General features: G+C 40.3%; 2 protein-coding genes across 8 annotated transcripts; both read right to left on the reverse strand.

The window, feature by feature from the left end:
- Positions 1 to 1,713: 1,713 nt before the first annotated feature.
- On the reverse strand, positions 1,714 to 8,901 carry lin7c (lin-7 homolog C (C. elegans)). Its single transcript, XM_074666800.1, has 5 exons — positions 8,684 to 8,901; positions 7,376 to 7,494; positions 7,104 to 7,175; positions 6,742 to 6,951; positions 1,714 to 5,719 (listed from the first exon to the last, which is right to left on the reverse strand). Exons 1-5 carry the CDS (start codon positions 8,718 to 8,720, stop codon positions 5,552 to 5,554), a joined length of 606 nt encoding a protein of 201 aa, XP_074522901.1. The 5' UTR covers positions 8,721 to 8,901; the 3' UTR covers positions 1,714 to 5,551.
- A 2,379-nt stretch (positions 8,902 to 11,280) lies between these two features.
- Positions 11,281 to 26,387, reverse strand: bdnf (brain-derived neurotrophic factor). Of its 7 annotated transcripts, XM_074666625.1 has the most exons (3): positions 25,238 to 25,328; positions 24,634 to 24,753; positions 11,281 to 12,781 (listed from the first exon to the last, which is right to left on the reverse strand). In XM_074666625.1, the coding sequence occupies exons 1-3, from the start codon at positions 25,325 to 25,327 to the stop codon at positions 11,951 to 11,953; spliced, it is 1,041 nt and encodes a 346-aa protein (XP_074522726.1). In that variant the 5' UTR covers position 25,328; the 3' UTR covers positions 11,281 to 11,950. The 7 variants fall into 7 exon arrangements, with proteins under 7 accessions (XP_074522726.1, XP_074522733.1, XP_074522728.1 ...); XM_074666632.1 differs by lacking the exons at positions 24,634 to 24,753; positions 25,238 to 25,328 and adding an exon at positions 26,192 to 26,387; XM_074666627.1 differs by lacking the exons at positions 24,634 to 24,753; positions 25,238 to 25,328 and adding an exon at positions 25,462 to 25,823.
- Between the last annotated feature and the right edge of the window lie 344 nt (positions 26,388 to 26,731).

A 26,731-nucleotide genomic window follows, 5' to 3' on the forward strand; every position in this document is an offset into this window, starting at 1 on the left:
TTAAAGCATAAATAATGTATATATTTCTTATTTTTTTACATTGATAATTTTTGTTAAAACGCTATAAAAATGTCAATTTTACTTCTTGCTAATATAGGTTGAAACATTAAAGCAAAGGCACCATTCACTTCTCTCTCTTCCAGAGAAGTTCCAGCTTCTTCCAAATTTGTCTACGATTTTGGTCATTGCAGCTTTTGCTGCAGTGATTTCTGTTTGCACTTAAAATTTCTTAAACTTGTCTCTTGAAATCTTGACATCAAACATTTGTTTTAAGTGTACACTCTATGCTTGGGTTGGTTCAAATCAGACTCTCAAAACAAACTGTATTTGAATGTTTGTGTGCTCTGCCATACAGTTAAAGAACATGAATCAGTTTCCTTTTCCTCTGCTGCTCCTTCTGTTGATTTGGCTCCAGATTCAGTTTGGCCTCCTGCTTCGTCCTCTGGCCCTGCTGATGCTCAGCTTGTTCCTGGGTGTGATTGATTTCGGTTGCCAGAAAAGACGCAGCAAGCTGTCCTCACACAACATTGCTGAAGTGGATCAGGTCCACACCATGAGAAAGCAGCAGCTGTGCTCTGGTCTCAAGCTGTAGTGTGAACAACCGGCTCTAATGAATCGCTGTCACATGCACTGTTTGGTTCCAGGCAAGCAGCCACTGATTTACCACTGAGCTCCTGTGACTGAGGTCCTCTCTGACACATTCAGCATATAAAAAACTTATTGATCAGAGTTGAAACAGGATTTTACTTGTCGGGAGGACAACATCTCACAATAAAATTAATATTAATATGGACTGTACTGTTTCTATTATTCAGTCATTCTATCATGACAGTCTCAGGTGTAAGTGGCAACATTAAGAATTCTGCTTCGCAAAGGGTAAAAGGAACAAACCCTCATTAAAACTCATGCTTTTCTGCTATGGGAATTGTGTTTTATTGGTTGTAAGAATAAATAAATATGTTACTCATTCAGGAACAAATAAATACTAATGCTTAAAATGTGTGAGGCAAATAAATGCTAGTGTGCTGCATATCCTGAGAGCACAAAACTGCAAGTGAGGTGAAACAGAGAGTTTAAAACTGGTGTCTTCCTCAGAGCAGGTTTATGATTACAGACAAAGGTCTCCTTAACTCAAGATGAACTTTAATTGATGTATTGCAATCTGTTTTTTTTCTTTTCTTTTTTTTTTTTTTTTTTGGTAATTTGTCTGTTTCACCCCACTAAACACATGGTTCTCTCTGGGGAGAAGTTTCTTGCCTTTTGTATATTTGATGCAACCCGGCCACAGAAGAGAAGTGCAGGGAGGAAAAACATTGACTGGTGTAGCTGTAGCAGTGTATTAAAATAACCAGTGTGTCAGATCTGTAAAAATAAATCACTTAAATAAAATGTTTGGGAATTTAAGTTGATAATGGGGCCATTATGCAGTGGTTTATTTTTACATTTATATCACCATCAAAGTATGATATATTGTGTTGTTGTATCTGCTATGGAAAGAGAAACCGGATGTTTATTCTATCATATTAAGGGAGATGACTTTATTATGCAGAGTGTGTAAGATTATTAGCACATTTTCTTAGAGAATAGAAAAAATGTGTTTATATAAAACAATGTCATTGATAAAGATACGTGATCGCACATCATCTTTCCACTGTTATTGAGCCAAAAACTAAAATGAGGACAGTATGTAAAAGACAGAAGAAGACCTTTGAATTCATGAATGTAAGCACTGTTTATTTAGCCTCCAGTCTATTAATATGTTCTACATCACAGCAATTTACAATCCACATCTATGTAACACAGTAAATAAGGTAAGAAATCAAAGAACACAACATAACACAACACAGTCTACAAGTCATAATCCTAAACAAGCACTGGCTAAAACATTTTAAAACATTATCAAAGTTTTCACAAATGTTGCAAGTTTGGTCTTGGTAATAGAAAGAAAAGAAAGAGATCAGTTCACACCCCAAAAAAGAAGCTCTGATCCAGGACTGTCTCCGTCTCTCACACCCTGACCATGAGACGTAATCCTGCACAAGCACTGCTTTTCAGAGAGGTATTTCTGATATGGCCTTGGTACACAGTCAAAATGGAAGTACCAATCATTCCTGCTATTTGTTTTAGGAAATCACTTATAAAAATTGAGAAAAATATCAAAAGAAAAGCATCATAAAAAAATACTCTATTGACCATCCCAAGGTATAGACAAGGAAAAACGGGTAGAAAGTTGAAGGTAATTCACAAAATTTTGCAACTAAGTCAGACAATGGTCAGTGACATTCAGTGGAGAGTGACAATACCAAGTCTCATTACATTTTTTCCTGATTAATGACGCGTGTGTAAGCAGTGACTCGAACTAGTTAATGCTGGATTAAAGACAATCGAGTGATAAACTATATATATTATCTTAAGACTTCTCTCACATCTATGTACATTCCTATTCTGCTGCTAAATGTTCTGCCTCAAAACAAAAGTAGCCTATGAAGTGGTCAATGCTTACTTTACTTATAAAACAGGATGTTGTTCTACATGCAGCCAGACAATCATTTTTCAAAAGCTTATATCACATGGAAACTTTCACTGCAAATAACTGACAATGAACAATATGGATATCCAAAATGATAAACATTGTAAATGTCTTGCAAAAACTCCAATGTTTTTTAGCACAGCGGGCAAATAACTGCTGTTACATTTTATTTAATACTTTCCAGTCAGCGTTTGACAGGTAATTTTCAGTAACATTCTGCAGTTAAATCACTGCCATTTGCACCATTATTATTTTTTTACATTTTTCTAATGACTTTGCATAGATAATTGTTTCCATTCAGTTGTTGTCATACTTTCTGTTTTATTTGATTTAAACCTTATTTTGTTATGATGGGTTAACTAGGAGCAGAGGCTCTAAATAAAAAAAGAGCCACAAGCTCTTCAGTGTTGAATATTTTCTTTGCATTCGTGTTGACATTGAGTAAAAGCTTATTAAAATCACTGGTGAGATCAGTAATTTGAATGATGCTGGGATATTTAAAGGAATATTGAGGGTAATGATGGATGCATGCAGAGATTAAAAAATTAAAGTTAGGGACTTCAGCGGGCCAAACCTTGAGCAAACTAAAATTAGTTCATATAACTGTTGAGTAAATATTATCCCATCATCAATGACTGATCAACTGCAACTTGAATCTATCTCTAACAAAGCTGAAGCATATCCAAAAGTATTCATGGACTTCTACTGAGTTATTTACAGTTTTGGGACTTGCCCTTGGATTTTACCATAAGCAGACAGATAGTGGATAAAATAAAATAAAATAAAATAAAACACTTCAGTACATTAAAAATAACATTTTTGTAAATAAGGGTTCAAGATCAGAGGACAGTGGTATGATGAAACCATTTACAGAGGGATTATTCATGAAAAGCAAAGTGTTTATGTGACATTATTCACCACCCATCTTATCCATCACTCAGATAAAACAGACATTTCAGTCAATACCGCCATCCTGTCTGACCAGCATAGATCTGTCAATGAGAGCCTAGTTTACATGATGCTGCATTCATCAGGGAAATAAGGATTTGTGAGGTGGTCTTAAAAATTAAATCAGTTATGCAGATTTTCAGATATCAGGAGAACAATTTTATCTGGAAAGAACTGTCCTAGACTCTGGCTCGAGTTTATCTATTTGATTAATAAACTCTTTGAAAGAAACTCTTGACTTGTGACAGTTATAAGACTCAGGCTCAAACATCTCAACATGATCATAATTCCCATAAATCCCTCATCATGAGGAATAGGAAGATGGCCATGCAAGCACTTTAAAACAATAAGACTCAGTGTTGCATCTGAAAAGTGGAATAGTCTCTTTGGGACGAGTACAGTGAGTTACTGACAGCAGTACCAACATGAGTCTGTTTAAAAACATTGCAACAACTTGACAGATTGACAGTTTTCAATAATACAAAGGTCATCATCATCATAATGAATTGTAGTTTTTACAGCATGTGCAGTTTTTGAGTACACCAATGCCACCAAACAGTTTAAAAATAAAGTTAATAGTGATGATAAAGACGAATGATAAAATTATCCAAGAATGGAAACAAACACGTAGTGACATTAGAAAAAAGTAAGCCTATTGCTGTAGAACACAATGTATAGAAGTATTGTTGTAGTTTAGTATAGAGCATAATCATCATAAATGATCACATTTCTACAGACCCTTTTTGTGTTTTTTTCTTTCATCCATTCTTTTTCAGAGCTTCAATTATAAACACAACAAAACACCTCCAGGAAGTGGGATGATCTGTTCTAAACACGTTTGTTCTTCAAGACTGGAAGAGGAAAATGAATACCACATACCAATGGAACAGAAATACAACCCAACCTCCTCAGCACTAAAAGGCTTGATATAATCTGCTATTATATCTGTTTTATACATGATCTTATAAACCCATATTAAACACTACTGTCTGATATTACAGATGATTTATCCTTACTTTAACTTACAATGAATGACACAAACAAAGTTAATAAGCACTTCAAACTAAAGATCAAAGACAAGTGTCAAGTTACTTCATCTGGCAAATAAAAAGCACAAGATGTTCTACATTCCTGATTTAAGACGAGACAAATTAATCAAAAGCTAAACATCTCGTGCTGCTGACAGCAAGTGTAATGCTTGTGAATGTTTATTACTTTGATAAAAGTAAAACTGCAAGTCTCTGTGACGGCAGGTATTTAGCTCAAAAATTGCTGAGACCCCATTACATCATTTACAGCACTGCCTAAGCTTTTTTTAGTACTGTATGATGCTGGCAAACTCAAAGAGGAAGCCCAGAGAAAACCTGTAAAATAATCCATCACTGCAGTTTTGATGTCTCCACTATATTAAATATAAACCTACCTGCGTTTTTTTTTTTACATCTAAAACTAACATCTATTACTTAAACTTTCTTGTCCAGATGTGTCTCCAGAATGGCGATAAAAAAAGAACTGCATCTTTCATTATTTTGCACAATTAAAGGATTTTTACATGTGTTTTCTGTGTACCTGTACCACATTAAAGGATGTTTGTAAATGTCAGAAACATGAAGTTATTCCTCCCAAAAGCATCTGATTACTTGCAGGCCTTAAACCTCTATACGAACAGAAGAGTGGTGAAAACAGTACATGAGATAAACTGGTCTGCCCTGAGGCACTTGGTAGTGGCTGTGCTGAAGCAATTCAATTCAACATCTCAGGAATTGTGTAGTTGGTCTCAAAAGCACTCAAAGTTGCATTCAAATCGTCAATTGAAAAATAATGCACACGTGTGAGCAGCCACCTACACTGACAATCATGAGCATTCTAGTGTTTCCTAGAGTTGTAGTGTCCAGTCTAACAAATATTAAAAATGCTACAGATGAGGGTAGAAGCATAATAAACTGTATGTGAGAGGGGAAACAATGGGTATGTCTGTGATTTTTCAGGCAGGGAGATAAGAAAGACCAAAACAAATGGCCAGAAGGCTAAAGGAGGAGAGACATGGGAGCTGGGCGTCATAACAGAGAAATCCTACTGGGGATAGTTGTTCTGCTGCCGACGCTTTGCCGACCTCATTTTCTCAAAGCGGGACTCCATCTCCTCCAGGACCTTGGGGGTGTACCTTACTACCAGCTTCACTGTTCCCTGAGCAGCTTTGAGGAGTTCCACTGCTTTCTCATGGTGTTCACCTTCCACACTCTGAGAAACAACAGAAATAAACTGTGAGATTTTAATCACATAGAGACATAAACACTGTTGTAAGGTCAACTGTTTTTATGGGTTAATAATCCTAAAAAGCAATATACTGTTGGCGTTGTTAAGCACAAAATCAACAAGGTGTGTGGTCACTGTGGAAGGAATGATAGCCTTGGTATTTTTAAAGGGTTGGTGCAACTTTCCGTATAAAAGTTTGTAATTTGGAAATTTTAATAAAAGAAAATATATATCAGCAACAAAGTTGACTGGGTTACTGTTCAAGCCAGATGCTGGGACTGAAACCCAAGCACCATGGGCACACTTACAAAGACTGCATCATGATGTAACTGTTGTGGCAAATAATTAAAATGTCTGCTTGTAGGACTTTGGTTCCCAGACATATTCAAGGTCACAGTTTCTTAACAACACAAATAATTGAAAATATATTACATGATAAAATGTATTCCTCTCATATTGGCCTTAACAGGCAATTTCCTTGGGGCTTTAAAACAGTTTAAATCCATATTTCTTGTCAGCAGCCCTCTCCTTCATGACTAAAATTACATGCAAGAATTTTTAGAGCCACTACAGTTTTTAATGAGCAGCCACAAGGGAGACTTAAACACTACATAAACAGCAGTGCATAGATTCTCACTGTGCTTAATCAAAGTAAGTCCTCAATCTTAAGAGAAGAGTTGGCGGTTTTAATAACAGACAATCTGTACACACTCCAACTGTCTCCTATCCTCTGTACTATTACCTGTATGAATCTGATTCTGCACAATACAATTATTTTGCATTCTTTTTTCGTACATCTTCTGCAAATCGGTTTGCCTTGAAAAAAATCATCCAGTGTTACAGATTTTTATTCTTGGTAATCTTTAACGAATGTCTGGTGACATGGGATAACAAAATCCTGAAGGCTACTCTAAGAAAATGTAGGATTTGTGATGTGTCTCAGATCACTGTGGTTTCTTAGGACTATTAATGATGCTGATAAATGTCACAGTGACGTTTGTACATACCACACCATTGACAGACAGGAGCTGGTCGCCTCTCTTTAGTCCTCCATGTCGATCAGCAATGCCCCCTGGGATGATTCGAGATATATAAATGGGTGAGTTTTGCTCCTTTCCACCCATTATATTAAAACCCAGGCCTTCTTCAGTCTTTGGCAGCTCTACGACACGAGGATGTGAGTGTCCTTCACTGGCTGCAAATGCTGCCACAGTTGCCTACAAATAAACAAGAGCTGTTGTTTGACCTTTGCAAATGAGCTGTATTTAATGCATCCAGAAAGCAGTTAATAATTTCTACTAGAAAACAGAAGGCGTTAACTTGACTAATGTTCTGAAGTGACAAATAGGTGGCCTTTCACTGTGGTTACCTTAGCTGTGGCGTTGGCCCTGACCTCAGGTGTGCTGTTGATGTCCACTGTTTCATACACATGCTCATACACCTGAAGAGACATAGTTCAGTACTGTTTTGTCAATTTCCATCAATATATTTCCTTACTGTGAAAAACAAAAATGAATAAACCCAAACTCTTTTTTTATGTCCAAAAGCTTTGTTGGCATGACAAACGTTAAGATCACATTGCCAAAGCAAGTCTCTCTCTCTCTCTGTAAAGTGTCTCGAGTATAAAAGACAGAGACTCACCTCTCTGACAGCATTACAGAATTCACTCTGTAAGACTCTCTGCAGCGCCTGAAGTTTCTGAGGAGGAACCTCCCCTGTCCTCTGGAGCTTATCAAGCAGTTCAACAGCACGGTTAATATCTGTCGACAAGAGCGCACACGGAAACACAATCATTATGTTTTTCCATTGATATAGGAACTGCCAGTGTGAACGCCAGTACTAGATATATGCCACTAAATAAAAATAGCAAGAAAAGATTCTGTTGATGAATGGATGTTAAGATATTTACTCTGAAAAATTCTACATGTGTTACATAAATGTTTATGATTGAAAGCACTTCCCTGTTTCAACTGAAACATATAACTTGTTATGAGATTCATAAAAGTACTTTTTAAAAAAATCATAAATCCTTTTGGTCCCTTCCTTTAGGGGAGCTGACATACTGACATAGAGCGCTGCTTATGGTCCATCAAATAAAATAACCAAGAAACTACAAAAATCCATTGGGGAACTTCCACTAAATCAGAATACAAGGGGAGATATGGTGTTCAATAAATTAATGGAACCCCGGAAACGGAAATGTTAATATCAGAATATCGTTAAATAAGCAACAAAAACAACAACAACCCCCCGTTTGAATCAGTCTGAATACGAAATTGTCTTTGACCTCATGATTTGTGCTAACTGCTGCTTAGCTACTCGTGTCTTTGGCCACAACTTTATCATCCAGTAACCAAAAAGTAAATATGTCGTTTTACATATTGTTCGGCTTCCTATAACATAACACAAAACCTATAAGAATTACGGATTCTTTATTTAAGTGTGGATTGGAGTTCTAATTATGCCACACCATAGTTGATTAACATACAAAAGAAGCTAAACAATATTTAATTCAAAGAACTGTGATTGAGTCATTGTGTGTATCATAGACAATTTCTTCCAGTGGCTTTCAGTGCAGATAAATTTGAAGCTGGTATGCCTATATCAGTGGAACATTGATTTTTTTTTTTTTGTTTGTTTAATGATGAAAACACTCAAAAAATATTCAACCCAGGTTAGCTGATCGCTATCTGCTGTAATTATTAGTTAGCATGTTGACAAAGCAGTGTGACCGAAACAACTATCAGTACTTGAGCTCGAAACAAATGATGACAAGGATCAGTCACAACTAGTAAAAGAGCTCTCCTCAAGCTAGATAAAATGAAAACCCTGGCCAACTTTATCTGATAGAAGATAACAATCCCTATCGGGCTAACGCTAGCTGAGCTAGGTTAATGTCTTCATGTATCACAACAAATATTTCTAAGCTAGCTAGCCAATTAACGTTACCTCTTTCCAGTCGCACAGGCTCCCCAAGCGATGCCATTCTTGAAATAACTTACTGCTGGGTGTCGGATAGGTATTGCGTTAAACGCTAGATATGGAAAACTAATTTTGGTAATCCTGGCGAGCGTTACGTGCGCTTAACCAAGACGATAAATCAGATTAGCCAAGTTAGCTGGCTAGGCTAGTTGCCAGTGTCATGGGGCGTTCACGTAATCCTTGAAAAATGGAAAACCAAGCACCTCGTTCAAACACTGTTCTGTAGCTGTCTCATTAAGAGCCAAGATTGAGAGCCACCATTAAGTATTATGAGATAGTTTTCAAGTATTATTTACCTTAACAAAATTATAAAATCAGCTATATTTGTTTTCAATCTTTTGAGAGATGGATACGTACTGATGTAAGACAGCTACGCTTTTTTCTTTTATCTTAAGTTTTAAGCTGATTCTTAACTTAAATGTTAGCTATTACTGAGTGACTAAGATTTAATGATGTGTTGGGAGGTTTAGTTACTATGTGCAGTGATCCTGTGATTATTCCTCTGCGGCTGGGAAGGAGAAAAGGGATAGGGCCACTTGTTATCCCACAACACGATGTAAAAATTACTAGATTAACAAAACTCTCAATATATGAAATATTTCATGCTTAATTTAACAGCACATCAACTTCAATTGATTAAAATATCTGTTATAGTTGTTATATAATGTTGTAAGATTTTGTGACAAGGGATTGGCCGGAAACCTCTTTCGCTTACGCCTAAGAGGATCGGCCTCTCTGCTGCTCTCTGCTGGTGACACCGGGGAACATTAATCTGCAGAGAACTGCTGCTGCACTGCTCTCTGTGTGGGCTGAGCATTTCAAGCATGAATCACTCCTGACCACACCCCAGCTGGTGATGACACACAAAATGTTGGCGTTTGACAGCTGATGAAAAACAGCTGCTGTGGCGTCACTATATGGGGCGTGGTCAAAGGTAAGAAAACAAACAAAAATACGCATAGGACCCATATTTTGCATGGGAAGTTATTTTTATCTCTTTCTGATGCAATAAGCAGTGTGGCTCTTACTTTTTTTCTATCTTGTTTTTGATTTTAAGTTTGGCCAAAGCTCCAGGCCAAAGTAATAATACATCATATTGTAATGTATCCACATGCATGATTTATGACCCAAAGAGACAATATTGGTTGCACCCTGGCTCAAAGACAACTGATTGTTTCAGAATCACTTTGTTCATTATCTTAATGGCTACATTTGGTGGATGGTAGTTTTGTATTACTCAAGCATTGTTGAACAAAAATAGCCTGAGGCTCCTACTCATGATGAATGAAGTGGCTCAAAATACTTTATCCAAGACACTCTGCAGAAGGTGTGATTCATTGTTGCTCTGACACAAAAATCCAGTTTTACCAAGTAATTTTGATTCTGTCCTCAAGGGAATTGATGTTAATTTTTCTTTGTTTGTAAGGATATGACCTTTTTATTGATGATATATGACCATTACCCATTTGAGAGACAACTGCTTGCTTCTCCGCCTCTGCCGAAGGTGGTGTAGACTTTGTTCTCAGATGCTGTATGAGAAATATTGAATGACTTACAACATCTTCATAAAATGTCCCGGGATCACATGCGAGGAAAGTCGAACACCAAATTTCAAAATCAGGTTTCCCTCTATGGTGGCACTTACCTTCAGGAGGATGAGGAAGTTGCAGATGGTGATTCACATGAAACTTTAACACATAACTTATTTGGAGTTGTTGTTGAAGGCTTTACCACTCATTTTACACTGAACTAACTTCCTTCTGTGTGATTTGTTATGTTGTAGTTGTATCTGTACATGTTTTGTAATAAAAATAATTTTAAAAAATGATGAAAAGTTGAACACAACTCTATCTCCAAAAAACAGTGGTATCCTGAGTTATTGGGCAGTCCCTTCAATAAAAATGGCCCCACAAAATCTATAGCAACTGTTACTCTTTCACACATTTTAAAGCGGGACTGTCAGGCACTAACAACGGATGTTATGTGTATGTCTAAAATGTTTACACATGTATGGGTGGGGGAACCCATTACTGTTAAATTCAGGCATGCTGAGCCTTCTTGTACTAGTCTACACATGTGAGTGTGTAGGTGCTCCCCACGCTAACTTCCTGTTGTGAAATATCACATGTGCAGCTGGAGTAACATTTCAGTAAATCTCTGAACACCCAAGTATAAACACTGAACGTTCAAAGAGCATGCTGTAGGTTTGTGTTGTAGTGTTGGTAGAGGAGCAGGGAAAGTTTAGGAGCTTTTTTTCCTTCCATGAGTTGACATCAAAGGATGCAAATATCCATAAAGTATCTGGTTTTTCATGATTTGAATTTGGTCTCATTTTACAGCATTTGTTTGTGTGCAATCATGTGTGTCTGTGTGTTTCCATTCTTCTTCCCTGCCTGCTTGTCTGCTTCGTACAGTTTTTTTTCTGCCTGGAAATACACTGTTGAAACTTTATCGACATTGATTTTGTTTTTCAGTTGCCTATAGTCATTTTTATTTCTTCAAATATTTCAGTTTAATATTGCAAACAACTTCACAACATACAAAATGAATAATATTAACCCAGAAACATGTCAATGAATAGATTTTATATATATGTATATTCATATACATATATATATTTTTATATATGATTTTTATATATATATATATATCTTGTCCTCTGGTGGGGGTAAAAAAATAAACAGCAAAGCTTTGACAACAGCACCTTGACATAGTATGTAATTCCAACATTACCTTGAGAAGTTTAGAACAGTAAACAGATAAATTACTTGAGAGGAAGATTGTTTTTCTGCTGAAAATGTAAACGGAATGTTTTTTTGGTCAGCATCGTTTCCTTTTTTGAAAGTGGAGAATTTCTAGATTCACAATTGAAGCAGCATGCAAGCTTTTGAAGATGGAACTGTCCTCTCTCATTCCTTGCCTGTTTTTTTTCCTTCATTTTCTAATTCTTGGCAACGTAAACAAATCACAATGTCTTGAGGAATGTGATATAGTAATTTAAACTGGGCGCAAATGACTGATCAGATTTTTTTTAATTGTTTACAAGGTCATGAATATGTTCAATAAATAGACTGTAGTATCACTTTTACTGTATAAACTTCATCTTTTTTTACATGCAGTCCATAAAATTTTCATTTGACGGAATAATTTACCCTGTTATGTATATATACAAATAGATATTTTCTCTTTATTCTCTTTTTTAAACTCTTCAATAAAATCTATACATTTTATACACTATCTCCCTCTTTTAATGGTCAATGTGCATACACATGAAGTGTCTATCCTTATAAACCGCCAACCGATCTTCTTTTTGCTATCCATGGTAAGCGCTCGCACGTAGGACTGGGTTGTCCTGCATTGGGAATTATAATGCCGCTTGTCTATTCCTCTGCAGCCCTCCTTTGTGTACCCCATGGGGTTGCATTTGGTCTCATAAAAGTATTGCTTCAGTTGGCCATTGGGGACAGGGACCTTTTCCATGACGGTAACTGTCTGCCCAGACATGTCTATTGCCGTCTTTTTATCCACAGCTGTCACCCACTGGCTAATACTGTCACAGACACTGAGCTCTCCGCGCCGCGAGGGATCCGAGTGTCGCCGCACCCTCATGGACATATTAGCGGCGTCCAGATAGTTTTTGTATTCCTCCAGAAGAAAGAGCAACGGCGGCTCCAAAGGCACTTGGTTGCTGATCATCACCCTCGAGTCATACAGATCAACATCCTTGGTGTCCGCCGTGACCACAGAGGACAGGCCCCCACCTCCCTGGCTCTTATCCGCCCCTTGTCCCAGCTGTGCTGCCTCCCCCTCCACCTCAAGCAGCTCCTCTATCACCTGCTCAAATGTGTCTGTGAGTGAGGGCAGCTCCCCGCGCTGGCCCGGCCCACCACCACTCTGTGGAGTCCCGTGGCCTCGTGCGGCCGTCGCAGCAGCGCCCAAGTAGCCTTCCGTCCGATGGCCCCGCATGCCCGGGGCGTCTCTCAGGGGCGCAGCTCTCATGCAACTGAAGTATGAAATAACCATAGTAAGGAACAGGATGGTCATCACTCTTCTAACCTGGTGGAACTGTAAAGAGAAAGAGCGAAGAAGAGGGAGGCAGGGGGAGGAGAGGGAACAAGATGGTTAATCAAAGAGCATTTTCTATGAAGCCTGCTTATTTTTGATCCATAATGCACCATGTAAGCCTCCCCTCTTATTTACACCCTCTACTCTTTCTGTGCAAGCCAAAGAGGGAGCCAGTAGCTTTGGAATAATCATAAACTGTTTTATGAGGCTGATCTTGGCACAGTGTCATCATCAGTGTTTTCAAATTGTTTGCAAACTGTTATCATTCTGTTCCTATGTGATGTCTGGCTTACATTTCTATTTGTTGGCAGTGGCGCACAAAAGCTGTGCAGAGCATCAGAGAGATTGCTTATTACAAAAGATAAGATCACACAAATGGATGTCGCTACATCCTTACAAGCCTGTTATTATTTATGAGCTTTTTTCACAGCTGTGTTAAACTGTTGTTTTTTTCTACTGCAGCAGAAGTGTGTGTACTTTGATAATGACTCAACCTGTCACTCATTCCACACTGCGTGAATCATTATGTGGTCTTGACAGTTCACCTCCTTCGCATTTTCAAACTTTATAAAGAACTTGGTAGATTTTTATAGCCTTCAAATTCATTCATGCCTTGGAGTTGTTATGTTTTGTTCTTTATGAGTAAGAACACCGACAGCAGGTACTTTTTTACCACGTGAGGATCAATTGTGTGCCAGCGACATTTGAGAAGGCCCTGCGTGTGTTGACTTTAGGATATGACATGTTTGTTGTCTTTGTTTGAAGAGCCCATGTTTTGCTGTTTGACCAGGTCATTAAATCTGCTAACAAAATCAGCATTATCAACCTCTGAGTGCTCAACACTTACTGGCAGACGGAGAGGGGAATGGTTTGTTTGCGTCACAAACACTGAAACCGCGGTTTAATTATTATTTTCTGATAAAAACTGGTCTGTGATGTAGGACCGGTCTGATGCTAACCCGCGCAGTCACAGGAGGGAATCAGGAGTTTGTTGAGCGACAGTTTGTTTTCAGCACAAGGACAGCGAAGAGGCTTCATGACGTGGAGACTGAATGTCAGAAAGATGTGCTGTCCTTTCAGTGCTGGAGAGCAACTCAGAAACCAGAACTGTCAGGGAGGGGGGAAAGAGTCACAAAGACAGGTGGAGCTGATATACTGAACTGGCAAAACACATAAGCATCTCTTACCTTTGAGAAGCTCAGAGCAAATCAATAAATCTGTGGAATCCTACAAGACATCAAAGCAACCATAATAAAACAAAAGTCTAGCTCTTACTTTCCAGAGGGGGCTCATTTAAAAATAGCCTGGATGAGGCTTTGATTGCACTTTTGCATGTCCAAAACTTCATGCAGGAAATACACTACGAGAAGACGCTCACTCAGAGCAGACACTGGGACTTTTACAGTAAGGAGGAGCAAAAAACTCCACCTTAAAAGCATTTGTTTCATTCTTAATTGGTATCTGGGGCCATGGCTGCAATTAACCAACACCACGATGACTGCCATAGAGATATGTTTAAAAATAGACGTGCTGGGAGTCTCACAGTCTCTATTCAGAATATCACATCCTTCTTCTTAATGAGCCATTCATTCCCCAAGCTCAGTGACGCGGTCCTCCTGAGTGTGTGAGTTAAGGGGAGGGCATGGGGAGGGGCTGGTGTGTGTGTGTGTGAGTGTTTGCAGGGCGAGATAGGGGTATTTTTCCTCTCACCAATTAAAACAGCAGTGAAGACAAAGCCAATACTAAGGAGATAATTCTCAAATTTCTTGTTCAATATTGTTGACAAAAGCTAGTTTAATAAGCAAAATCCAGCTTAATAACCTTTCAATATTGTTCAGGATTTGGTTCCAACAAGAAGATTTTTCTGTGAGGCTTCCCAGAAACAGAAAACCACGTAGGTTTACGGGATCGAGGCCAGTCACGAGCCCTTATGTGTAGGATGCATTAAGGCTGATATTATTATCAGCATCACGCTCAAATGGTTCTACTTCCACATGACGGAAATGAAGGCAGAGGGCTGATTACTGTTAGGCGTCAAACTTCATGCTGGAAATGGTGCAGACGAGGAGTGCTGCATCTTCCGTAACAGACCACAGGGGTAATATTGCAGTAGCAGGGGGTGGAGAGAGTGCCAGCGTCATTTCGCAGCATAACAACCACAGATGACGTCTCTTCCAGGTCTCCATAGGGGAGAGAATGGAGGAGAGGGAGGGGGAGAGGGGGTAGCTGGGGGTAATGCCACTCAACAGTGTGCAATTGCGTGCCATTCCCCTGGGTACCTTCACACCGGGAACAACAAATGATTTTATTTCTATCTCTGTGATTTCCTGTTTCCATCAGGACAATCAATATGGCTTATGCTCTCAATCAACATCCTGTTAAAATGCGATAAAGCCAATGAATCATTTAATTGCTGTGGGACCGGCGGGGGATCTCTGGCCTATATCTACTGGAGGCTAAATGTGACAAGTGATTGGTTTGCTCTTGCTTTATACATCCAGTAAGGAACGTTTTATGTGCACTGCTGGATTTTGCTGTTAATGAAAAAGGCGGCTTGTGAGTTAACACAATGAGCATGAATAATAAAGCAAGGGAGGAAGTGCATATGAAGGAATGTGTTGAAGAAAACGTAAGTTTTCTGAGCCTCTGAACCAGCTCTGTGACTGCTGGTTTGGCTATGAAAGTACCAAACACAAAGATGTAGTTCCGCCTGTTTCATCTGTCTACATTTTAGAGTCTTTAAACTCAATCCAAGTACATCCCACTGAATTCTGTTTGAACATAAATCACTTCTGCAATAACTGCTGCTCAAACACGTCTTTATTCAGGATAACACCTAAGGCATAAAACACTCAGAACAATGGAGACAGGTGAGTGTGGACTCTGTGTACTGTTTGGCGTCTCCAAATGACCACCTGTTCATCTGCTTTGAACGCACGGCTGTATGTCGGGGATATGTAACTTAGCCTGGCGTTTTATTCTTTGTGCCAGGTGGGGATTAAGGTGATAAATGCCTCCTTTGACAGATGCTGAAAAGTTTCTCTAAAGCATGAAAGGACTAGCATGGTTATAGTATTATTTCACAGTCAGTGAAGCTCCCCCCACCCCACCAGCCTCTTTGCACACTTTATGGTATCATCTTCAGCAACAGCAGGTGAGATATCTTAGGAACCGTTAGGAGGGAGGTGAAAAATAAACATCAAACAGGAGGGATAGAGAGGGATAGAGAGGGAAATGTGCCGCCACGTAGCAGAAACGAACAGACAGAAATGCACAACCTATAGCTACATTTGCTCTCTACTGCCTCATGGGCTACCCTCTTTGTTCAACCCCTCAAGATCAGTGCAAGAGCTATTTACCTAGCAACATGTTTTGTCATGTTCAACACGTCCAGCATACACTGCCAAATGCTCAGCTAGTAGAAGAAGAAAGCACAAGTAGCACATGATATCAAAATTTATACCCAAGGACCCCCTCTGTGCCACAATGCAGCACTTAGATAGGCAGTTAGACCTGTCTGCAGTAATGGCTGACACATGTGGAAGCCGGTTTCCTTGAGATCTGTTTTCAATCTGACACAGTTTCAGAGCATGTTTAGTAATAGATGAGCATCACTGAGGGATTATACCTGGCCTCCAGGCCAACCCGGGCCACTGCCTCAGAAAGAACAGCATTCAAAGAGCTGCTGAGTGATCTGTGCTATCCAAACCAGACACTACCGCCCTCCCACACTGTGTACACTGGTGGACAATGAAAAGATTATGCTAGAAACAATACAAATATCAAGGAAAAACCATGACTAGCTTTTATCTGTCGTCACAAATTCCTTCTTGAAGACTTTATCCTCGACATTAACTCTGTTTAATGAATTATTATAAAATGAAAAAAAAAAATAGCCATAGTTTATTTCGAAATAAATTACCAACACTTTAAACATAATGCTATGATACTGCCAAAGTGAAGCTCCAAGTTAACTAGGCTGCAGTTTCAATGATGAACACTGGAGGGCGTATGAGACCGTGAAATAAAAAATAAACTTTCTTTCTTTGCCCTTCCTCTACCTTCCACCTTTCTGCTTCCCTACATAGCTTATGTGAAACACGATAGATAGATAGATAGATAGATAGATAGATAGATAGATAGATAGATAGATAGATAGATAGATAGATAGATAGATAGATGGATAGATAGATAGATAGATAGATAGATAGATAGATAAAGTTTTTTCTTGAACGAGTGCGCTTGGTCCTGTGTGTTATTTCAATAAAAAGCTATTAAGACAATTTCGATTGGCACGGGTCACAACTCTGTACAACAATGTATCTTACTTGGATTAAACGCCAGAAAATGATCAGTACATCTTCGCGTGCAGCCTTTGAATTACGGCCATGATCCTCGGGTATGCTCTTGGCCAAGGTATGCGCACATGTTAAAAAAAAAGAGGCAGTTTTACCACAGCTCTACGCGGGTTTTTTTTTCTCTCTTTGACAATAATTCAAAGTTATTCTGTATGAGCATGCACCACACCAACAAGTAGACCCAGCGGTGTCTGCGGGCCTCTGTAGCAGGGCGTTTATGTCTCGGGTTTCCTATAAAGTCTTAATGAGTTCATCAAAGTTTTTTCTTCTCTTTCCAGTCCAGCAAAACTTAAACTATAGAGATATGTTTTAAAATGTAACAGTGGCTAATGCAGTTTGATTCCAAACAAATACCACACACCCTGAACTAAGACTTTTTGGTGATATATTTGAGTACTAAAGTTGCAGTTTAGTGCCAAACCAACTTGGATATTTTCAGCTTTGTAACGTAAAGTGTAATACTAAAAAGAAAGCGCATCGCTCAAGCTGAATGTAATGATGAAACAACAGCGTATTTTTTCCTCTAGATTACATCTGCTAAGCTAGTGCTCTCCACTGGAAACCCAATCAACATAATAACTCCGTTTTTTATTAATGAACGTGAGGATAAGGTTACACATATCTCCTCTCTCAGGCTGCTGCGCTGTCTGTTCTGCTCGCAGGGGAACCGGACTTGAGCGAGCTACATTTAGACCCCCCCCCGCCCCCTCCCCTCCTCAACTCTTCACGCACACTTATACCCCCCCCCCCCCCCCCCCCCCCCCCCCCCCACACACACACACTTCTATCTTTCCTCAAGACACACCAAACAAAGCTTAAAAAGTTCTTCAAACATCTTCTCGAAAAACAAACAGACACATACCTTTCACTGCCCAGTCGTAAAACAGACCATTCAACGGGACAGAAGTGTCATCTGGGATGTTTTGGACAACTCCCTGAGTAAATTACTTTCGCGATATTTTCCTCTCAGTGTGTGTGCGCTCTCCCCCGACCAGCTTCAGGATATCTCTTCAGCTTTGGAGCAAATAGATTAAATTATTGATGGTGGAAATTGCATGGCTGCTGAGGTAATGCACTCCCATGGCTGCGCGGCTCCTGTGGAGATGGTCTGAAACTGAAGTTGTCGCATGCTGAAACGCTGCAGCGGCAGCAGCAGCAGCACCGCGGGAGGAGGAGGAGAGGAGGATGATGGGAGACCTCTGGAGCTGAAATGAGAAGCCTCTTTGCAACTACAGTAACTTTACTACTCAGTGACGCTGCAACATGTGACCTGCCGCTGGCTGACTGGTTGCCACCAAACTCCTGTTTAAACAGCCCCGAGGCGGAACTATTAATGCGCTTTCCGTGCGCATTATGTGCCTGTGTTTGTCCGCATACCGAGCAGCCTGCATCCTCACCATAATGTCTGGCGATATATAAAGCACGAGCCAAGCCTCTCCTCTTCCGTATTTCACTCACTGAGGCAAAGAGGCTTTCTTTTTATCTCTTTTGTTTGAAGGTTTTGCGTAACACCGCGTCTCTACCAAGTCGTGATACACTGCGAGCCATTTCTAGATGGCCTATTTATGTAAAATTAGATATTCAGAGAAGTAAAAATAAGCACTTCTTGTACTGGTGAGCAGAGAGTGAGGCGGTTGGGTGTTTTTATATCAAATGAGCTTTAGAAAAGAAGGTGTTTGACTCAGTGGAGCACATTTGTGAATGCATTTTTACACCCTTTTTATGCAACATGAGTCTTTAATCCGTTTTCAAGCACATGATTTAGAATCTTCCCTCAGAATAAGTGATTTGGAGTAATTTCTAATATAGATAAATCCCTGAATATGAGGCTGCTGTAAAATGTGAAGTGCTGAAACACTTGGGTTGCAGCAGACACTGAAGGGTGAAAAAGATTTAAACTTATTGCAACAATTCTGCTTCTGCTTGCTTTTTAAAGTGAGCCATCTCCACAACAGATGGATGACTCCCCTGCAAGTGCTCTGCAGTGTAGTAACCGGCTTTCACAGGTTATTATTACCAAATGTCAGCCAAACAAACGCACTTATAGTGTGTACACAGATCTTCAGGGGTGGTGTCACTTCAAATAACTCAGATGCTTTAAATTGAATGTAAAAAAAAGTGCCAGATGAGCTGCAACATCTCAATAGGTGATAAAGGATTGGAAAGTTCACCCCTGATGATGACAAGAATGAGCATAATGGGAAAATAGCTGCTCATTACCCTTGTGACTTGGCCCTGGTCCAGTGCAAAGATTTATTGGGGTGTTTGCTGTATTGCCATCATGAGTCCTCCCTGCACGAGCCCATGAGCTGCAGAGCTCTTGTTTGGCATGTAGCAGTATGGGAGTGGATACTCACACCTGCTTAATGAGTCACTCCCACCTCCAACACACCCGGGGACATGCCAAGATAGATATAGTCCTCCCCGAAGGCTCACAGGAGGTGAGGGCAAACTCTGGATGACAAAGAGTTGCATCAGCAATCACTGAGCGACATGAGTCCAAAGAGAATGAAAAAAAGCACACTGCACAAGGGGGCTGTTCCAAACAAGTAATTCATAAATAAATCACTGGGCAACTCATTAGACGAGCAAAAACAACAACATGGGCTCTCTCATTTGGGCTAATACAACACAAGTGAGGTCTGCTGGCTCATGTACAGCTTTAAGGACTGCATTTCTGAATGAAACACAAAATGTGTAACAACTGGGAGCAAAAAGATTCCTCTTTGATTCATGCCATTGAGTGCCAGAGACATTGTGATAGTATCAGGCTGTTAAAAGCAGCCAGGAGTCCTTCTGAAAACTACTTGACCGCTAATTCATCAGAACTGGGGTGTAAGATTTCATGGCTGGATATTTAATCTATTTCTTTAGTGTTCGTACGAACCCATCTTATCATTACCAGGGCAAACTTCTACAGGAATAGCCACTATGTGATGGCTGAGCTCCTGGGAAGTGCAGTAAAAGCTTGGTTTGTACAGCAGACAGAAGAAGAATTAATAACCAGGGGAGCTGACAACATGACATTCTTGTCCAACCTTTCAAAGCTTCTGTTGCCAAACGCAGAACTGTGCACACAGGTCTGCACTGCCCAAAGCTTCACTTAACAGGTAGAATTATGCCTCCTTGTGCGAGAGGAGCACCGTGTAACACGAATGAAATGACATTTAGTGAAATGTCATTTTCACAAGGGATAAAGGAAGGCCATGGGGGATTTCGATCAAAGTGAAATTGTGTTTCTCCTTGAAAGAAAAACACGTCAGCTGAGAAAACATTTGTGAATGTGGTCTGATGACGTCAAAGGAGACAAGGGCGAGCTGGAGAACAGGAGGTAGAACTCCAGACTGATAAATAGGTAAACTCAGTTTAAGGCCTTCTCTTATCACATTCAGGAGTTAGGAATTAATGCCACCAATCCTATCACAATAATAAACTTTACTGGAAACATGATGCAGACACAGAGGAGCAGCCCTCTGAGCTCCATATGCACTCCTCCCTGCTCATACTGCTACAGCTGATACATTATGTCTATAGTGGCATAGACTGCAAATTACTCCACAGCCTATTAAGCCTCTCTGTCTCTGTGCCTCTTTTCTTAGCTTATACACCCCCCTTCCCCAATCCAATATAAGCACAGCATCAATAACCTTTGCATGGTTCACCACTGTGGGAAAACACACTAATCACAACACAAAATTACTTGGAAAAGTGGAAGTATTTGTTTTGAGAGTGAACAAGCAGACATTTGTCATTTGCTACTCAAGTAAGACTGAAGAACAGGAAATCAGCAGCTGGGATATGCATCCTGCCTGTTTATTATAAGATATCCTGTCTGTATAAGCAACTAGACTCATTTTTGTTCCCAAATAAATGACACATTTTTGGTTGTAAATAAAAAAAAAATCCGCTTATATGTTAGCTTTCAGCCTGACTCTTTCTACATTAAGGAAAAACAATTATAAATGTTTTATGATATCGGGAAGTTGATTGGGATCAGTGATGTACTGCATGTTCACACGGTGGGAGGCACTTGAATGGATCGCCAGCATGATCCAACATTTCCGCGCGCGCGCGCGCACACACACACACACACACACACACACACACACACACACACACACACACACACACACACACACACACACGTCACAGACGGTGTAATGAATCGTTGTAGTCCCGCAGTGGTCCGACGTATAAGACGTCTTCACATCCACGGTGTATTAATAACTTATCGTGGGCTTCGTTACTGCTAAATGACAATCACGACACTGTGACGAATCACTGATAATTAAAGGTTCCGAATCAGGTTCGAACTTGTTCAAACAAGCCTGCTAATTGGATGAAGGTGTTCGTGATGAAGATGATGGTGGTGACTAAAGCAGCAGTGGCAGCAGCAGCAGCGACGGCGGGCGACGTAGCCTGAATTTCCATATTGAGTGAGGTGATTAATATTCCCTCTAAATATAACGAGCCGTCCGCCGAGAGTCCAGATTTTTCAAGTCCAAAATAATCGATTACTTATAAATATAATACAATAAAAAATAGAGTGGTCATTACGTTCTATGAATGAAAACGTTAGAGAAGTTAGAAAGCACAACTGGAATTCGAGTTTTCAGCTATTTCTTAAAGTAAGTAGTCATTTAGGAATTAAAAATTAACCACCCTTAATTGAAAACCGGAAGAAAAGATTTCGGCAAATCCCTTCAGCACACAAAGTGTACCAATTGAACACAGCAGAAAGAATAGGCTACACTAAGGCCAATATGTACATTATAACAAAGGCATTATCACAACCGGAAAATACCATTAGCCTATGTCAGCCCTAATTTCTGTAGAATTCATTTAATCGATAAATCAACAGGCCTACCGAAAAAAATTTCATCTGATTTTTTTGTAATGAAAACCTACCATCAGGTTTGTTATTGACGCCCACCCCAACTCTGCAGAGCTGAGAGTGCAGAGAGGGAGAGAGAGTGTAAGAGAAAGAGGTAGAGACGGAGAGAGAGGGAGAGGGGAGATTCTCGGTAAAGATAACACACGCGGAGACGCACGCACACAGTCGCGAGCGCACGCAAGCGCACGCCCGCACACAAACACACGCAACCCCATTTATGGACTGATCCGCTGACGTACATTGCAGAAAAGTGCTATAAAAAAACCTTCATACATACAAAGTGTGTCGTGCCACCCCACAGACCCCTCCTAACCCGCCTCCGCTCATCCCTCCTCCTCCACCCAACACGCCCACGCCCACACCATAATCCCACGTCTCAGTCGAAAAAAAATACTGCTACATGGTCAGAAAATAGGAAAGAAAGGATTATATCCGAATACAAAAATACAACCCGTAAAGATGCTACAATAAAATAATAAAAAAAAACCTTGAGAAATCGGAGAACAAAAGGCCAAATATTCTTCCTCAGTATCACAATTCTTCCGACCCAAAATAAACTAAAAATAATGTGGTTTCGTTTGAAAAATTATTGACAGATCATTTTTTGTGCAGTAAACGGATATTGGTATTGATGAGCCGGAAACGAGGCTCTTGTAGTTGCGACACAGCCGTTATTAAAGGGGTCTTTTTATGAATGCCGGGCAGACTGATAAGTAATATGATCTATTTTGGTTTCACTGTCATATAAAATGACGACTAATAGACTGTTATATGCAGAAAGCGATATGTGTGCATTGCACCGCTGGGTAAAACCCAGCCGAAAGATAGCCAAAAGAAAACATAATTCAGAAGAAATTATAGATTTACTGGATCCTATTTTATGTCAAAAAGAGGCGCAAGAAGAGTTCTGATCTAAACAGGACTGACAGTGGGCGTTGGGGCTTTTCTCTCCTCTTGCAGTTGTTTTTCGTCTTGGATCAGGAACCTTAAATCTTAAAAAAAAAAAAAAAAAAAAAAAAGAGGAAGAAAAAAACAAAAAGAAGTCGAGAGTGAGTGAGAGATGTGAAAAGAGAGCGGGGAAATCGACAATATCCAGCGCTTCTGCATTGGTGCGAGACGATTTTTTAGGCTACATGTCCTCCATGAGAGCAGAGAAATAAAATCCCAGAGTGATGATAATTTAAATTTATCAGCCACACGTGACAGATTTGACGCCTGCCTTCATTTGGGAATAAAAAAGGAAAGCAAAAGGGTTTTACGCAGCTTCCCGAACATTTGCGTATCAAGCCATCTTATCTCTCTCCATCACATTCAGCCATAACATCTGTCAGTGGATGCACTTTGACCACGCCCATCTTTATTGTAATTTTACACGGAAATAATGGAACAATTTGTATGCTACTGTAAAGGAGGCTCACTTTGGCAAAGCCGACGAATTACAGGAGTCAGAGCCATTAAGAATTAATTTATCTTTTTTTGTACATTATTCATCCGTAGCCCGCGTTTGACAGGTCGACACAGCCGTGTACGGACAAAAGAGGGGGGTAGGGTAGCAGGTGAAGTGAAAAGCACCTTATGAATGAAACCGTGGAGCGGTCGTAGTAAAAACACAAGTGATTTGATGGCGATGACGGGAGAGAAGGGGGGAGGGAGGAAGGGGGTGGTGGGGGTAAAGAGTAGGGCTATTTTTGGTCGATAACAAAATCCAGAGGGTTTGAAATCAAGACAAAACATGACTGCAGCAGACCAAACACGAAAAAATAAGCACAGATAGATGGATAGATGAAAGACTACAGAGGCTTTTCCTGACTGTTTTATGTCATGCACCAGGATCAGTACTCCAGTTCGTGCAGACTGGAAGCATCACTGCAGCGTCTTAAGTCCCATATTGGGAGCATGATTAGGCACAACGCAACGATTACGCAAATTATGTTGCAGCAGGCAGTGTTCGGAAACTCCAAAAAGATGTGTTTGAAATATCTCCAAGCACGAAGTCGAGTCCTATTTTGAACGTCTCACTTGATCTAAAATATATACGAAGGGGCACACGTTAATATTTTATAAAAATAACTTGAATTTTCTCAGATGTACAAAAAATAACTAAGACAGATGCCTACGAGATATTGGTCACCTGGCACGGATTACATTTCAGTTATTTCGGTCACTGTTGCCCACAATGATCACACACTGCTCCAGCGAAGAAGCCGTAGTTTTTACAGCCGAAGTTCTCTGCAGAAAAGCCCGTAAAGACGACAGGAACAAAAGAGTGACATGAAAACAATGGATTGTGCTCTTACCTTTACAAGAGGCTGACAACCACTATGTGCGTGGTTAGATCTCCGCGACCAAGACTTGCATGTCCCAAAGTTTAACGCAGTGTGGGGGGGCTTATAGGTACCGAGAATGTGCTGTGCGAGAGACCAGACCTAACATTTCAACTTTCACAATGCTCTGTGAAAGAAACACGTCTTTAGAGCACGGGCTCTTTTAAAATGGCAAGCGCTCTTTCCTCTCTCCCTGTTTTAATTCCCTTTTCCTCTCTTTCAGAATCCCGTTTATTTTCCGTTTACAGACCACAGGCTCCCTCAGAATAAGCTTACCAAAAGTTGAAAAAACAATCCCAGGTTTGGCAAAGGGGGGCTGGGGAAAAGAGAGAAAGAGAGTTGGCGTCCACTCGGCGTTTTAGTCCATGCACGACTCCGGTGCCTCTGTCCAACGTGCTGAAAGCATAACACAGCAAGGGAAACTATGAGGGGCCAACAAAATATCTATATACTTTTGTTTGAGAGCCCACTTTAAACTGCTTTTTTTTTTTTTTACTCTGCTGCTTCTGCGTCTTGTCACGTGTATTTCCCCCCTCCTTGCCAAACCAGTCCTGTTAATATTTGATCACATGTTGGTCGGACATTTCCTTTCAGATAACGGCACCTATATCACAAACGCCGGTTCAATTCAGTGTAGCCTATAGTCGCCAATAAAGGCTCCACTCTCACGCCAAATTACAACCGCTGATAGTGAGTCCCATTGTTCTTGATAGCTCATGGCAAGTGTCACAGGCGAAGTGGCACATGTTGCTTTTTCACGGCGCTAAAAAGAACATGCATACATGCATAAAATATAAAGCCCTCACTGCCACAGCACCTCCAACACATTCCTACATCTCATCCACAAATTGCGCGCAGACACAATGTAATATTTCCTTACCTCTCTCACTGTACCGGCATATCCTAAGCCGAGAAATGCCACACAGTCTCTTTTCACACAAGCTTTGTCAACATCAGCCTCATCAGACATAGGTCTCGATACTGAGTTTCTCAAGTAGCCACTGAGTCCAACCCTTCCAGCAATGCGTTGCCAGACTAAACAGCAAGCACGACTATTTACTGGTAATCATCCTTCATATGCTGTGTGTTTCCATTGCTACTTACCATTTTCCCCTACGCTGTCCTGGAGATAGAAGTGTCTTAATATCCACTCACTCCAACAGATGCTGGTAGGTAATGTGTCTTGTTTGAAGTCATCATATGAGAACTTCAGCTGTGCTCAGTAGATCGCCCACCACTTCGCTGACTTATGAATCTAATAACCCTTTGCAATATCGGCGTGCTTAAACTCTCTTAGGCAACACCTTGGTGGCTCTACAGTAAGGAAAAATATCAACAAGCCGGGCTTGTCAGAAAAGCTTGTACAGATATACGTAACACCCTCGCCCGGACAACGCCATTAGGGGTCTTACGTGATTGAAATAAGCGACGGCAATCCAAGTTTATGTGGAGACTAGTTCCTGACTAGTGCTTCGCTCACTGCCTCAAATCTTTTAAATCCGCATCGAGCCTCAAAGACACAGACATAAAACTTCAGAGCCATATCCATATTCACGTGTTTGTGTTATAGACTGTTAACTCCCTCTCTGGCGGAGGGCCATAGGCCTATTACGCACACGCACAACTGGTCATTTTGATATTTTGAACATGGACAGTGCACATCCAGGTCGCCTTTTCTCAGACAAATCAGAAATCACCTTCAGCAGCGCTCCTATGTCTGACTGTCAAGTTTTTGAGGAACTTGTTGCTGCTGCTTAAAAAAATAAATAAGAAAACACCCCCCTCTGCTTTTTAATGTTTTGATTGCTGGACCAGAAACCTTAGGCATACTTACATGGCCAAATTCTGTTAAAGAGCTGCGTTATTTTGTCGGACGGAAATAAATCAAAAAGTTAATCAACGTCCTCCTGAAGCGTAATCACACCGAAGCGATCAGGGCGATTAAAGCCAGGGATGGTACTTTTTCGATCAGAAAATATCTGGAAGTTCAAAGGCGAAATCTGTTTTCAGTAAAATTCCATCAGTTGCACTGCCAACACTCAGCCATCTGATTGTTATGCAGTGACGAAGCGCTGTGCTTGCAAGTGGAGCCCCAAATGTACGAAGTAACATGAGTAATAGGTGATATTTGCCTGACTCTTTGCCAGCATCCCAAAACTTTCTCGAGTGATCTCAGGAAAGTGTCATTCCTGTGGTATAATTGACTTTTTTGTCATAGTTTATGGAAATCACGCATCATGGGTGGCGCGTTATTGGAACCTGTAGGCGTGCGTCTGCAAAGAGACAATAGCACCAACAATGTGACAAATCCACCAAACACAAAGCTGTTCATCAAAGTGTTTTAGGTTACTCGATGCCATCCACACCTCTAACC

The sequence above is a fragment of the Halichoeres trimaculatus genome, unplaced genomic scaffold, assembly GCF_033239565.1.
Source record: "Halichoeres trimaculatus isolate MK-OKI-2021-1 unplaced genomic scaffold, fHalTri1.1 fHalTri1_scaffold_3, whole genome shotgun sequence".
Taxonomy (NCBI): Eukaryota; Metazoa; Chordata; class Actinopteri; order Labriformes; family Labridae; genus Halichoeres; species Halichoeres trimaculatus.